This window comes from Rutilus rutilus (assembly GCF_951802725.1).
Source record: "Rutilus rutilus genome assembly, chromosome: 3".
NCBI classification, from domain to species: Eukaryota; Metazoa; Chordata; class Actinopteri; order Cypriniformes; family Leuciscidae; genus Rutilus; species Rutilus rutilus.
Genome location: NC_140211.1, coordinates 18,556,754 through 18,570,107, shown reverse-complemented (window position 1 = coordinate 18,570,107; position 13,354 = coordinate 18,556,754). Strand labels below are relative to the sequence as shown.

At 35.3% G+C, this 13,354-nt stretch overlaps 2 protein-coding genes across 3 annotated transcripts; both read right to left on the bottom strand.

The window, feature by feature from the left end:
- Positions 1 to 1,484: 1,484 nt before the first annotated feature.
- Positions 1,485 to 5,035, bottom strand: nat16l (N-acetyltransferase 16, like). Of its 2 annotated transcripts, none has more exons than XM_084405294.1 (4): positions 4,807 to 5,035; positions 4,096 to 4,347; positions 2,745 to 2,969; positions 1,485 to 2,203 (listed from the first exon to the last, which is right to left on the bottom strand). In XM_084405294.1, exons 1-4 carry the CDS (start codon positions 4,888 to 4,890, stop codon positions 1,634 to 1,636), a joined length of 1,131 nt encoding a protein of 376 aa, XP_084261420.1. In that variant the 5' UTR covers positions 4,891 to 5,035; the 3' UTR covers positions 1,485 to 1,633. The 2 variants fall into 2 exon arrangements, with proteins under 2 accessions (XP_084261420.1, XP_084261421.1); XM_084405295.1 differs by having other exon boundaries at positions 4,096 to 4,292; positions 4,807 to 4,912.
- Positions 5,036 to 5,647: 612 nt separating this feature from the next.
- Positions 5,648 to 8,999, bottom strand: LOC311288070 (uncharacterized protein). The gene is made up of 5 exons (XM_084405297.1): positions 8,781 to 8,999; positions 7,258 to 7,623; positions 7,044 to 7,176; positions 6,836 to 6,884; positions 5,648 to 6,312 (listed from the first exon to the last, which is right to left on the bottom strand). Exons 1-5 carry the CDS (start codon positions 8,830 to 8,832, stop codon positions 6,058 to 6,060), a joined length of 855 nt encoding a protein of 284 aa, XP_084261423.1. The 5' UTR covers positions 8,833 to 8,999; the 3' UTR covers positions 5,648 to 6,057.
- Positions 9,000 to 13,354: the final 4,355 nt, after the last annotated feature.

The window sequence follows — 13,354 nt, the reverse complement described above, 5'->3', positions numbered from 1 at the left end:
TAATTCGGTCTCACAAATACATGTCAGAAAGGATGTGTCAGTATGAATGTGACAAAGTTCGAAATCTGATTAAAGAAACGTCAAATAAGCTTTTTATAACAGCATGCATGAAATAGTGTAAACCTCTAATGTAAAATTTTGAGAGTGCACAAGATGTCTCCATTTAATGAAGTTGATGGCTGTAATTGCGTGTCTGGATGGGTTTCTTGTTGTCATGTGAGCTCGTGAAAAGAGGGAGGGAGAAAAGTGATCTGCTCTGTCATGAGACGCTATGTAATAAGGTCTGGTACGAGGAACAGATGGACATTATTTGAGAAACAGAACTGGAACTAAATGAGTGTAACGACAAGCCAAGTGCTTCAGCAGAGCAAGAGTGACGTGAAACTAATGGAGGAGGAGAAACGAAAGGACAGAGGTGGAATAGCGAGAACGGTGGAAGGGGTTAGTGTGCCGGAAAGACATAAATCATGGTTGCAAAGTAAAGAGAGAGTGTTACAAAGGAAATAGTAGCAACAGGAAAGAATGTGATGGAGAAAGAAAGAGAGGGGGGAACAAAAGAGATGGTGAGAGGAGAATAATAATTTGCTGATGGATAGATTCTCAGAACATCCATTACACTGTTGCCTGTTTCTCAGACGTCACATATTTTCTCCAAGGACTCCTCGTCCGCTTTTCCATCATGAAAGGCAATTACAAAACACCCTAGTGGAAAAAGAGGCTGATTTTCCACAGAGTTAACATCCTTTTTTCTTGTCACTGTCAATATCAGTTGCCTAACAGCTGTAATGTATTGTACATAAAGTGAGAGACACTTTCAATTTTTTTTGTTTTCATAAAAAAAAAGAAAAAAGTTTAATGATTCATTTTGAAGTTATTTTTTGGACAGTTTTATAAATCTTTATTTTTATAGTAATGTAAGATACAAAAATATACGGTTGAATATATATATATATATATTTAATGTAGACAAATAGCAGACATTTTAAATTGTAATAACATTTCACACTATTGCTGTTTTTATTTTATGTGAGACTTCAATTTCAAAAACATAAAAAAAAAGACCAATGGTAGTGTATTACACTGTAAAAAAATTCTAACCCTCCCAAATCAAAAATTTCAAGTGACCGATAACATCTAAATTTTTCAATTGGCCCAAGTGAAATTCTGTAAATTATAAAATTAAATTTACAGATTTTCACTTGGGCCAATTGAAATTTACAGAATTTCACTTGGGCCAATTGAAAAATTTAGATGTTATCGGTCACTTTAAATTTTTGATTTGGGAGGGTTACAAATTTTTTACAGAATGTCACAAAGCCATTCTTTTAATTCATTAAATTAGACGCTAGATGCTTCAAACAATCAGTTTGAAGTACTTTTCATTTTAAACATTCAATTCTTAAATCATCCTGTGCTCATGAGGCATGGAGAAACAAATACATGCCTCATGTTTCTGACATCAGCACCTGTTATTGTAATGAGTTTACAGAGTTTGTTTGCCTCTGCAAAAAAAGTGCTACAATATATTGTTATACAATACTTTGACAACTCCATTATGGCCAATACAAAATCAGTCACCTTTTTTTCTTTATCTCAGGCAACTTTTTCTTTTCTTTATCCTCTTTAGATATCATTAGAACTCTCTTTCCAATAACAGCTGCTCCCAGAAATCCCGGAGCTGCTTCACTGTGTCATGGCCATCACAAAACTGCTTTAAATCGTCCCATAGAGTCTGATGCATATAAATATGAACCACAACTACTCCTTGAATCTCACTCATCACACTGTCCAGGTGAGCTGTTAATGCCTTCTTTGCTAAAGAAGTGTCTGTCCCATACAGGTCGATATTAAAACGTAGAGACCCTCCGTTAAATGGAACAGGATAGGGAGCTGTGTGGAGGCTCATGAACAGAGGTTTCCCACCAGAACCATCAACAAACCATGTCAAGTTTCGCCTTGCCAAGACGTGAAGGTTACTCTCCATGAGTTTCAAGGGCTGCCAGTCCTGGATGATAGCATTCCCTGGAAGCTGAAGTCTGGGAGACAGGTCTGAATCCAAGAGAAGGGCCTTAAGAGCATCCAAGTCCTTTACTGACACTAAAGGACTGATGCTGTTGGACCCATCTGACGCAAGCAGTTTTTCCTTCAGACCTGAGACAAAGCTATCAAAACCCTCAGAATTCCCCAACAGAGAGACAACAGCCTGGTTTAAAAGACAGAAAGAGAAAACAGTGAGAAATGTTGCTCTGGTAAGGATCAAAAGGTGGCGAGAGAGAGAGTCAAGAAGAAAGAAGACCTTCTGTGAAGTACATAATTCATCTAAGAACAACAATATAAAAAAAATAACAATATAAAAAAATATAAGAAATGCAGATTACTGACTATTTTGATTATCAAACAATGAAGTCTGAATTTACTTTTGCAACTGATTTAGAACATATTAAAAGGAAAGTATGATTGATAATGTTTGCTGCAACATGTTTTTCACTTACTGTATTTTGGGTAACACTTTGCAATAAGGTTCAATTTGTTAACATTAGTTAATGCATTTGATATCATGAACTAACAAAGTAAGCAAAAGAGTAGTGTTGTGTAATAAATATACCATTGTTCATCGTTAATTAATGTTTGTTCATAAAACGTGAAATAAAGTTTACATAACTTGAATTCATTAATATATAAATATAGGTGACTTGACGTGAAATATTTTTCACTTTTCAAGTTCACTCATCAATTTAACTCACCCGTCTGGCCAGCAGTGTGAACTTGCTCAGTTTTTCGGGCCCTGGGTCATCTCCTCTGGTGAGGCGTTTGGTCTTCACATTGGGGTAGACCTTCTTAATGTAGCCATCAACAAACGTCTGGATCACTCCAGCCAAACCACAGCCCCTTTCATTCGGACACACTCTTAATCCCTCAACTATCACAGTTTCACCTCCATCAACCACCAGGCCTGACTCCAGTGCCACCTAAAAGCACATAGTAATAATTATTTTAGGCTAAAAAATGTAAATACCTGTGTCTATAGCTGCATATTTTATAAAATCAATAGATAAAAATGCAGCACTTCATTATGCAGTAAAGTTGAACTGTTTGGCTAAGTTAAGAGTGTGTTTAGTTGGCTGTTAATTGTTTTGAGAGCAGTGACCTGAGTTTGGAGAAATGTGTCAAATCGATTGAGAAAAACTGTAATATGCTAATTACAAAAGCCAATCTGCAAAAGTGCTCCTCAAAATGCATGCCACCAGCAGAGGTTCACTGGTGTTGTGTAATAGCACAATATAATACTTTTGTAATAATATCAAACTATTACAATTGTGTATTTGGCCTTATTTTACATCTTATATGTATATGAAGAACGAAGCTGTCCAGTGGTATAAATGTCATATCCAGAGTACAAGTACACTCTCAGAAAAAAAGGTACAAAAGCTGTCACTGTGGCGGTACCTTTTCAAAAGGAATACCTTTGTACCTAAAGAGTGCATATTAGTCCCTCAAAGGTACATATTGCTACCAAAATTGTACATATTAGTACCTAAATGGTACATATTAGAACCCTTTTGAAGGGTACTGTCCCAGTGACAGCTTTTGTACCTTTTTTTCTGAGAGTGTATATGGGTCATGTGTCAATCAATATGTGCACAGCAGAGAACACAGGCACTGATGTGGTTCATTTCAGCCACAAGTTCAAATGTTGTCTTTCTTGAGAACTGCAAGCATTGTATTGATCAGTAGACACATCAGAGAATATTTTAACCATTAGCATTTTTCCCATCATAGCGGTTAGTGATTTAAATAAAATACAGATGTTAAATGTTAATATAACATGTCCCTCAGTAACATTCAGGTTTAGATTACGAAATAAACAAGCTTTAGTAACAGTTCATTTCTTTGATATCCTAGTTTTATAATATGATACATAATAAGCTTTGTATCCACTATAATACAGTGTGTAGGCTTTGATGAAAAATAACCTACAATTTAACAATGGTAGGCTATTTAATATTTTCTCATGGCTTCTGGCTGAGGTTAAAGCTATGTAATATCAGAAAACACATGAGGTCTGTCAAACCTTTTTACTCGTGTATCGCTTACCAGCTTCCTATCTCTCCGTGCTATAATAACCACTCTTCCTGGCTCAGTCATCCAGGAGTGATAGCGATGTGGAAGGTAGTCATTGCCACCATATATGTCTTGTGATATGGCCATCACGTCATCGTAATCTTCTGGTCTGGCCAGACAGAAGATCAGTCCATCACTTTCACCCACACAGTGTGAATTCATCGTTGCTTCTGCACAGGGATTAATCGTGGACTGTAAAACACAGTATTTTTTTGTGTGTCTAGTCTAGTCTCAGAAACAAATAAAAACAGATTAAAACAACAATAAATATATCAAAAATTAAAATACCTTATTTGTATTGATTGTAATTATTAAATATTGCAATCTAAAGTAGATGCATTTTACTTAGCCTACGTAGCAGACAAAGTGTATTGAGCAACTTATTCAAACGCCACCACTGTTAAGTGTGGATAACATTATAATTAAGCAAAAACCTAATATAATTCTGGATTACTGTCTACTAAGAAGAGAGTGGACTTGCTATGATCATGTGATCACTAACCACTTATTATTAGAGCACTGATAAAAATGCAACTAGACCTACTCCTACTTTCAAAAACATTATAGCCTAAGCAAAGCATTACTGATCTAAGTATACAAGCGATACACCAAAAGCTGTGCAGAAGATTTGTTCAGTAATGTATAGTGTTTGATGGGAAACGAGTCTCAGTCTGCAGAACTTACCGCGTGACGTATCGACAGTCGTGTGAGTTTGACGATGTGTTCCAGAAGACAATAAGGACGACAAGTTCCTCCCCGGACGAACATGGACTTTACTCTTGCAGGCTTGTTAAACTTTTGTTACCGGTTTTACAGACAAGACTTAAGCCTAGTTACATACTAAAATACTAAAAAAATGTTTGAGCTGTTTAACTGAAAGTAACTTGCACTGACATCTTAAAATATGTCAGTGCCATTGTTTTATCTCAAGATCGATGCACAACAGTATTTGTCTTTTATAAAAGGTATATTATAAAAAGTACTTAAATGACTAATTTAACTAAGGCCTAATCCTGGCTCAATCTAAGCATTGTCTGTGAAACCAGGCCTTTGTGTTTAAAATGTCCAACCTTTGTTTACACAGTCTGAACCTCTTTCTTTTGTTTTGTTGGCATCTTTAATCAATTATCCAACATTCGATACAGTGGGCACATAGATCTTATTTGAGATGTTTCGAGTTAATTAAAAAAGTAATTAAATCATAATTAGCCTCTTTAAAATATAGGCCTACAACCTGAAGCCATTTCCTTTTCCAAAAACAGTATCGCAGCCCCACCCAGTGGGTACAAAGCGACATTGCAGTTTTGTGGCCGCAATGAAGAGAAAGCATGTCTAAAAAAGAGTATATGCTCAGACTCAGAGGATGTAATGTTATGGAAACTTACAACCACGGGCAGGAAGTATAAGAACAGTACAAAATCTAGATAACGGAAGTGCATAACATGTCCTTGTCCTGTGTAATATATACTCTGTCACTTATCATAATAGTTAGACTTGGCATTTATAGAAAGAAAACAATAGATTTGTAGGGGGAGGGGAGATTCTTTATTTAACAAGTCATTTAAGGTATTTCAAAGTATTAAAAGGTATTAAATAGTAAAATGATCCTTTGATGTAAGTAAAATATACTTTTAGCATGACTTAATGAACAATAAGATACTTAGGCTAGGCATTATGAATGTTATATATATATATATGATACTTGGACTTGTGACAGAGACTTAAGTTGCAAAAATGTCTGTTAGATTGTAACAGTAAAAGATTCATGAGATTATTCAGTGATTAAAAACATATATGTTTCTTAATCTGAAAACAAAATATTTATTCATTTAATATTTATGCAATACATTAGAATTAGCTTTATACTGTTTTACTTTACTCAAATATGATTAGGTTCTTCTGAATTGCTCTGGAAAGTATGAACTGCTGAAATAATCATTCAGTTGTATCTGGCCTCAAGGGGCTGCCCTCCACATTTCTCTTTGGTAAGGGACTCTGTCCTAACAGGTGATAAACGTGTCCTTGATCAGTCATTGTACCCTGTGTCCATGCTTTGGGTTGGCCTTGGTAAGACTTCCACAGCCGGCCATAGAAAAGGTCTTTTTTGATCTTGGCATATAGTTTTGAGGGGTCAAAGCCATTTGGAGAACTTTGAGAAGTTGGTGCATCATCTGATTCTTCTGCATGTGTCTAAAGTAAGAGATTTACATTTTAGGATGGTTTTATTATTGTTATCAGAATATGGTAAAACAATATGCACTGAAGAATATATCGATGTTGCCGCAAACAAGGGTCGTGAGAATTGGTCATGTAGAGCAGCACTCAGACTTTAACCGCAACCATGCACGTTCTTTAGAAAATAACAGGAAACTGATACCTTTAATGTACTGTAATCACTGACTATGATAAAGTGCGTTCGAGGTTGAAAAAATGGCACAGTTAAAATTCAATATACACTCCACTTTTTACACTTTTGCACTGCAAATTCCAGATTGCTCTGTGAGCATTTCAACTGTGACGGCTGTTGATATGCTTTTTGTGAATAGTCACATTTAGCATTCATAAGTCTTGAATGGTACTGAATGAGTCCTTGCATGTTTAGAATTACTATTTAGAAGAATAGTTAATTATTAACCTCACTCATCTTCTTAACGACAGAAACTTTATCTCTAATTATTTATTCATTGTTTTCTTTATAGCTTTAAATTCTTACCTCAGACGGTGAGTCTGTCCGGTATGTTCGTATTTCAATAGACTTCATCCTGCAAGGTCAAATTTCCCATGAAATTACTCTCAGATTTTGTAAATGTGTTTTTTTTTATATGCAGCTTTTTGCTATGTTTTGATCTTTAATGCATAAGTTTGTAAATATTAGTCTTCATCGTTTTTGTGTAAACATCTGTAAGATGTGATCTCTGTACCTTCTGCAGTTGTTATGTCTGCATAAGTAGAATAGGATGGTCAGGATAAAAAGGGAAAGAATCGTTCCAATGATAATTGCACCCAAACGTCCAAATAATCCCAGCTTTGGTTTTTGCTCCATGTAAGTAAAATCTATGATGAAAATATCATAATAAAATTAAGAGTCTCAAATTTATGGCAGAGTATGTGTAGGACTAGATGTGCAAGCATTACCTTTTATCGTAGACGCGTTGATACCGACATCTTTCTTACTGATATCGGTACACTGCTCCAGTTTACCAGAAGGAAATGTAATGAACGCACAACATATGTGCACACTCTCATTTGATGCTACTTTTATGAGAAGGGATGAGGATTGATGTGGAGATGTTTTTTTCTGTATCTTCACTTTAGTCTTATATTCACCATTTATGTAAGTTCCATAAAATGGATGATACGTGCCCAGTTTGGTGCGATTCGGGCCTCTTAGCATCTCCCAGTTGATTTGTGTCATATTTTCGTCCCCTGAGAGGACACAGGTAATGTTCTGACCATCTCCATCACGACTGTGACTGATGGAAACATCACTGTTTGATTTGCCTGTTAAAGAACACCAATGAAAAACATGCAGAGATTATAAGGATCACTGAGACACAAACCTAAAAATATGAAATAATGAATGCTTAGTAAAAAGGCTAAACGCTTACATTCAGAAAAATAGAGTTTAGTGTTGTTAGTAAGCCTGTCACGATTATTAATTAATCGTATGATGAATCACAATTATTTGAGATAACCGCAATAATTGTGCATTTTGCCATCCAAATAAAGCAAATGTAAGCGCTTAAAGAAATGCCATCAAGTGTGGTAGAGATATTAGCTATTATAAAGTACATAGTCAAAGGTCTTCCTTCATATGAAATGAAGGCTTGCGTGTTTAATCAGACTGCATTATATTATATTATAAATAATTACATAAATACTTATATAGATATTATTAAATTTCACAACTTTGCAAGTAAATCATATTATATTTTTATTATTATATACAAATCCAAGTAAAAACAAAACATTAGGCTTACACTGACTGTAGTAACAAAACAATTAAATCTTTAATCATTATTAATTGTATCGTCAGCACAAAATGTTTGATCGTGACAGATGTAGTTACTGAAAAAAAAAATATATATATATATGGATTATTTAGTTAATCTTCCTATCCAGTAAATCTTTATTATTGTAAATTTATTTACTAATAAGAATAATGCATTGGCTTTTTCAAACATATGAAGCCACAATGGAGGTGTTTGTTTTATATTTAGTCTCAGAAGTGGTTTATATAGGCCTACCACAATATATATACTGCCCTAAACAATGTTTTTGAGAGACAAGTTTATGACGCATGTAGAAACCACAATACAAGCTGTGTTTAGAAAAAAAAAAAAGTAACTCGCCCTATTACATTTATTAATCTTTTATAATAATAATATTAAAAAAAATAATAAATGCAAAATCAAATCAGGATAAATAAATCAATAATGTAAATTCTAAAAGTAAATCACTGAATGAAAATGAAATATGCTTCAAAGTGAAAGTGCTGTGAAGGTGTGTCAGCATTAGTGTGTTATCAATATCTGAAAATATTTTGATACGTGATTAATTTACCATACAATCATATTTGTATATTTGACTTTAACTGGTCAAATGTAGAAATAAATTTGACATCCTCTGCTCAGACTAATAACACAGTATTCACTTACCTGATTCCAGGAAGGCAAGTGTGAGAAGAGCACAAAGAAATTTGCTGCTCATGGTTGTCACGCTAAACCAACACTGACTTTCTCTTCTGCCTGTTTCCTATACTTATCTGAATTTTTTTTTTTAGCGTGTTGTTATACTGACTTCACACTAGACCTCTATATCTTACCATCAACCATTTTGAATTGGCTTTGTTCTTTCTTTCTTTTTTTCCTTCTCTCTTTTTTTTTTTTTTTTTTTTTTACTTTTATTGCCAACTCAGATCTTTGATGTCTCTAAGAAGGAAATGATGCTTAGTGAACGTGGGAGTTTCCACCAAGCATGTCTTTCTACCCAGAAACGGCACTCAAATGAAATTTTATGGAAACGTTTAAAAGTATAAGGCTAGTATTCAGTATTATTTGAAATGTAAAAATGAATATGCAAAAACTGTATGTAAAGTCATGCTCACCACATAAAAAAAAATGCACTAGAAAATGAAAATAATAATAATAATCTAAAGGAAATGGAATAATTTAATGGAAACTGCAAGGGTTGGCCAAAATAATGGAAACAAATCAAGTGGCAACTGCTTCACCTTCCATTCTCAGGGCAGCTTTAATCCACATTGAAATAATGCCATACTTAAACTGTACATGATATATTGCCCAGCCAGGAAGTTAAAGAATTTTACTACAAGGTGACAGTTGAGATGAGCACAAATGTCAAGCTAGGGCTGTGCTGACATTCTGGAGCAGTGTTTGCCAACCAGTTTTTAGATAATCATTAATATCATTAAATTCTCCATTATTAATATGATTAACCTATTACTAAAAAAATAAAAAGACTCACTGATGGAAGGGATCATCTGTGTTTCATGTCTGGTTCAGTTAGTTTCCATGGGTTTTCAGAGTTTGATTATTAGCTGCACCTGTCGTTTGGTCTTGTATTTAAGTTTAAAGTTCTTTCAGTGCTTTGTCTGTTCTCACTGCCTAATACCCGGTTGTTCTGTTCCTATTTTTTCTCCCCAAATTTGTGTTTTAGATCCGTTTCCTCATAAATACCTGAGTGTGTTCATTTCCTTTTAATAGTAGTTTGTTGTAACATTAAAAAGATTTATTCAGTAATGCTAAAGCACTGTAAAATATTGTGTGTATCTGTTAAATATGACATCTTCCATTATTATTAATATTATTCAGATGAAGACTTTTTAAGAAGCCGCTTAAAAAGTCTTGCTTGCTCACTTATCCGCATCTAACCCCCGGTTTTACAGACAAGGCTTAAGCCTATAGTTCCAGACTAAAATACATGTTTGAGCAGTTTTAACTGAAAGCAACTTGCACTGATATATCTTAAAATATGTCAATGCTATTGTTTTTTCTCAAGATGCACACCAGTGAGTAATGGGGTTTTAAGGCATGTTTAAAAAAACTACTTTGTGTCTAAACTATATGTCCTAATTTAACTAAGGCTAAGTTTATAAGAAGTTTTAGACCAAGCAAAATGTCCTGCAAGAAAAGCAGTTCTCTTAGCAGGTTCATTTTGTGAGTGTGTAGGTCACACTGTCCTCTTTCTATAAAACCACATTCCCTTTCCTTCTATTAATGGCGTTGGTCCTAATTTACACTCTGTCCACATCATGTGCTCTGTTGCTCTCTCTCTCTCTCTCTCTCTCTCTCTCCTCTCTCTTCCGTTTTCTTACACAGTAGAAACACATATAAATTTACACACAAACCTCTGCCCTGCTCTGACCCCTTAACAAATCCGTTTGAGTTATTTATGATCCATTAACATCTGCTCCCCTTAAAGACTATTCAGAGCTTTCTGAAAAAAAATATTTGAAATGTGATTGTCTATATACCATAGGAAGATGTAGCTTCTTCCAGAATTTATTTCTAACCACTGGTTTAACATTCACAGACACACAAACCCTGCCTCAGACTGCCCTGCTCTAAGTAGAGTTGAGACTAAACCAGGAAAATCTACATTTCTTGAGGCAAGACTGAGGTAGGCTACACACAGTTACACAGACACATTTGCACTGATGTTTTTAGCACTCTGATAGTGTTGTCATTTACAACAGTTATGTAATATGATTCATTGTGATTCATCTGATCAAGATTGTGTTGTCTTGTAGCGTATGAGCTTAAAATAACATCTAATTAACTTTGTGGCTTTGTTCTTAAATTCAGTCTGCTTGATTATTTTCATTTCTATTTTTATTACACATGTGCGTCCTTTATCCGTATCCTCTGCTTCTTCCTCTGACCCATTTTCTCTCCTACCGTCTTTCTCATTCTCTCTCTCTCTCCACCCCTCCCCCATTCCCATCTGTCAGATGGACAGGTGTACATAGTACCGATGGTTTCAGTGTGTGTCTGTGTGTGCAGGTATATATGTTTGTGTGTGTGTGTGTGTGTGTGTGTGTGTGTGTGTGTGTGTGTGTGTGTGTGTGTGTGTGTGTGTGTGTGTTTATAACCATTCACAGGGGACGTGTTGCATAATGCATCTATGTAACACCATATCCATCACCCTGCTTTTCTATATTCTGTCTCTTGGAATACAATAGCATGTGTTTGGTTTGTGTGCTGAGGAGAAAGATGAAGCCAGCTTGTGTGCCCGTCCGATCCAGTTTCCCCCCACCTCTTCTCCTTTTACCCCAGTCTTACTTTCAGTATCCCTTTAAGGGGTTTTATACCCTGAACCCCCACCCCCACTTTAACACACAGGCTGACCTCACTGCATTTTATTACACTGCAACACTGTGCTTTCCCATCCCCCTCCGTAGCTCTGCATAGCAAGAAATAGAGTTTGGGTAAATTCCACTCTGACGCTGTCTAGGCCATTGCTATTATATAACTCACAAAGGACCTCGTCTCACTCTCCCTCTCTCTCTTTTTTTGAAGTAGAATGGTTAAATGTTTTTAGTACATGCAGTACCATTTCATATCACATCATTTTTGCAACCACATAATCCCACCTCATTTAGTATTATGAAGGTCAAATATGATGATTTTATTTTGATTTGAAGAGCAAACATTAAGGCTCAATTCATTTACGTTTTTTTTTTTTTATGTTTGTAGGGGTCATTTTTTCAATTACCTATATGTGTTGTTGTTTTTTTATGTCAAATACTTCAATTTAACCAGTTCAATCAATCACAATACTATATAGACTGTTACCAATCAAATATTTTTCAACATCAACAAAAGCCATTTTACACTACAAAGGTGGAACAGAAGCTGCATCTGACATGGCATTTATGTTTTATTACACAGGCTTTTAATGCTGCTCATCTACATGTATTTACACACAAAAAAAACGGTGTAATTGGTTATAATGCTCAACGCTGAACGCATAAAAAAAATCTGACGCAACATGAGCAAATCTACTGTAAATGTAATGCCGAAATCGACACATTTGATTAATTTCAATAGATCTAGATTGTGCAGGGGCATTTATATTGAATTTGGGGGACATTTTGTTCATTTTGGTGTCATTTTTGCCCAAAGCCCCCATTCATTTTAGAACCCGAATTCCTAAACTATAAAAACAGACAGTTTTCCCAGCATTCAACTTTAATCCCAACTCTCGCCATGATTTTTTAGCCTGACACACTTCATTCGGAAAACCAAGTCAAATATATTTTCTCTTCTCTTGTCATCATACAATTACCAAAAATAATCATGTGATTAAATAATGCTGCTTATTGTTCATTTACTCTTAAACATGCCACTCTTCCAAAAGCAACCAAGTAGGGTAAGCCAACAAAATATCAGGAATTGATTGAGTTGTGATGTCAAACTCTAGACTCATTTTATTTAATCTTGCCTCTGATTTACTTATCTGAATTGGAGTGCAATGAATTTCTGAAATGTTCTCTGTAATCCAAGAACAGGTGGCATGGGTTTAATTCTTCAAACCCATCTTTAGCAGCTGTCCACCTCTCATGTTCTGTCTGCCACCATTTTTACCAAACATTTGAGACATTCACATTTTCCTAAGTGTGTTTATTAAGAAATGCTCATCCATAAGACACTATTGTAATCCAGCGTAGTAGTAAAATAGAGGTCAATAATGTGAGGCTGCTGTGACAGCTGCTCCTCGTGTCAGCATAGTTCAGCAAAGAAGCTTGTCACGTTCTCCATTTGTCATTGCCTTATATATATGTGTGTGTGTATATATATACATATCCTTGCTCGACTATCGTAGCACTTATCTTACGCTACACCATTCTATAGCCCTCTTCGGTGTGGCTGCATGTTTGTTGCTTACCAAGCCAAAATGTTTCACATCACTGTATGTGCTGGCAGTGCATGTGTTCTCTATAATATAATGGTGCAATCGTTTTTTATGGATAATAGTGGGCCCGAAGACACAGCACCAGATTTTGGGATGGTTAACATACTCTCACTGTGCAGCATTGAACATTTTGCAAGTGTTGACTTATGAGTCCATCAATAATAACAGCTCATCAAAGAATTAAAACCCCCATCCTTGTGGAAAGAAATGAAACGCTTAACAACAAACATTAGTTGTCCTCATGCCAAGCATCCTGGCTAAGAGTTAAAGTAATTAGTAAGCAGAGTTTTATTAT

Bases quoted from the DNA above. Each gene is read 5' to 3' on its own strand.
- nat16l (XM_084405294.1), bottom strand. From the start codon at position 4,890: ATGTTCGTCCGGGGAGGAACTTGTCGTCCTTATTGTCTTCTGGAACAC. The intron at 4,348-4,806 runs GTAAGTTCTGCA...TTCTGAGACTAG, and splicing joins GACTGTCGATACGTCACGCG to ACTAGACACACAAAAAAATA. The intron at 2,970-4,095 runs GTAAGCGATACA...ATGTGCTTTTAG, and splicing joins CACGGAGAGATAGGAAGCTG to GTGGCACTGGAGTCAGGCCT.
- LOC311288070 (XM_084405297.1), bottom strand. From the start codon at position 8,832: ATGAGCAGCAAATTTCTTTGTGCTCTTCTCACACTTGCCTTCCTGGAA. The intron at 7,177-7,257 runs GTAATGCTTGCA...TTTTCATCATAG, and splicing joins CAACGCGTCTACGATAAAAG to ATTTTACTTACATGGAGCAA. The intron at 6,313-6,835 runs GTAAGAATTTAA...CTCTTACTTTAG, and splicing joins GGACAGACTCACCGTCTGAG to ACACATGCAGAAGAATCAGA.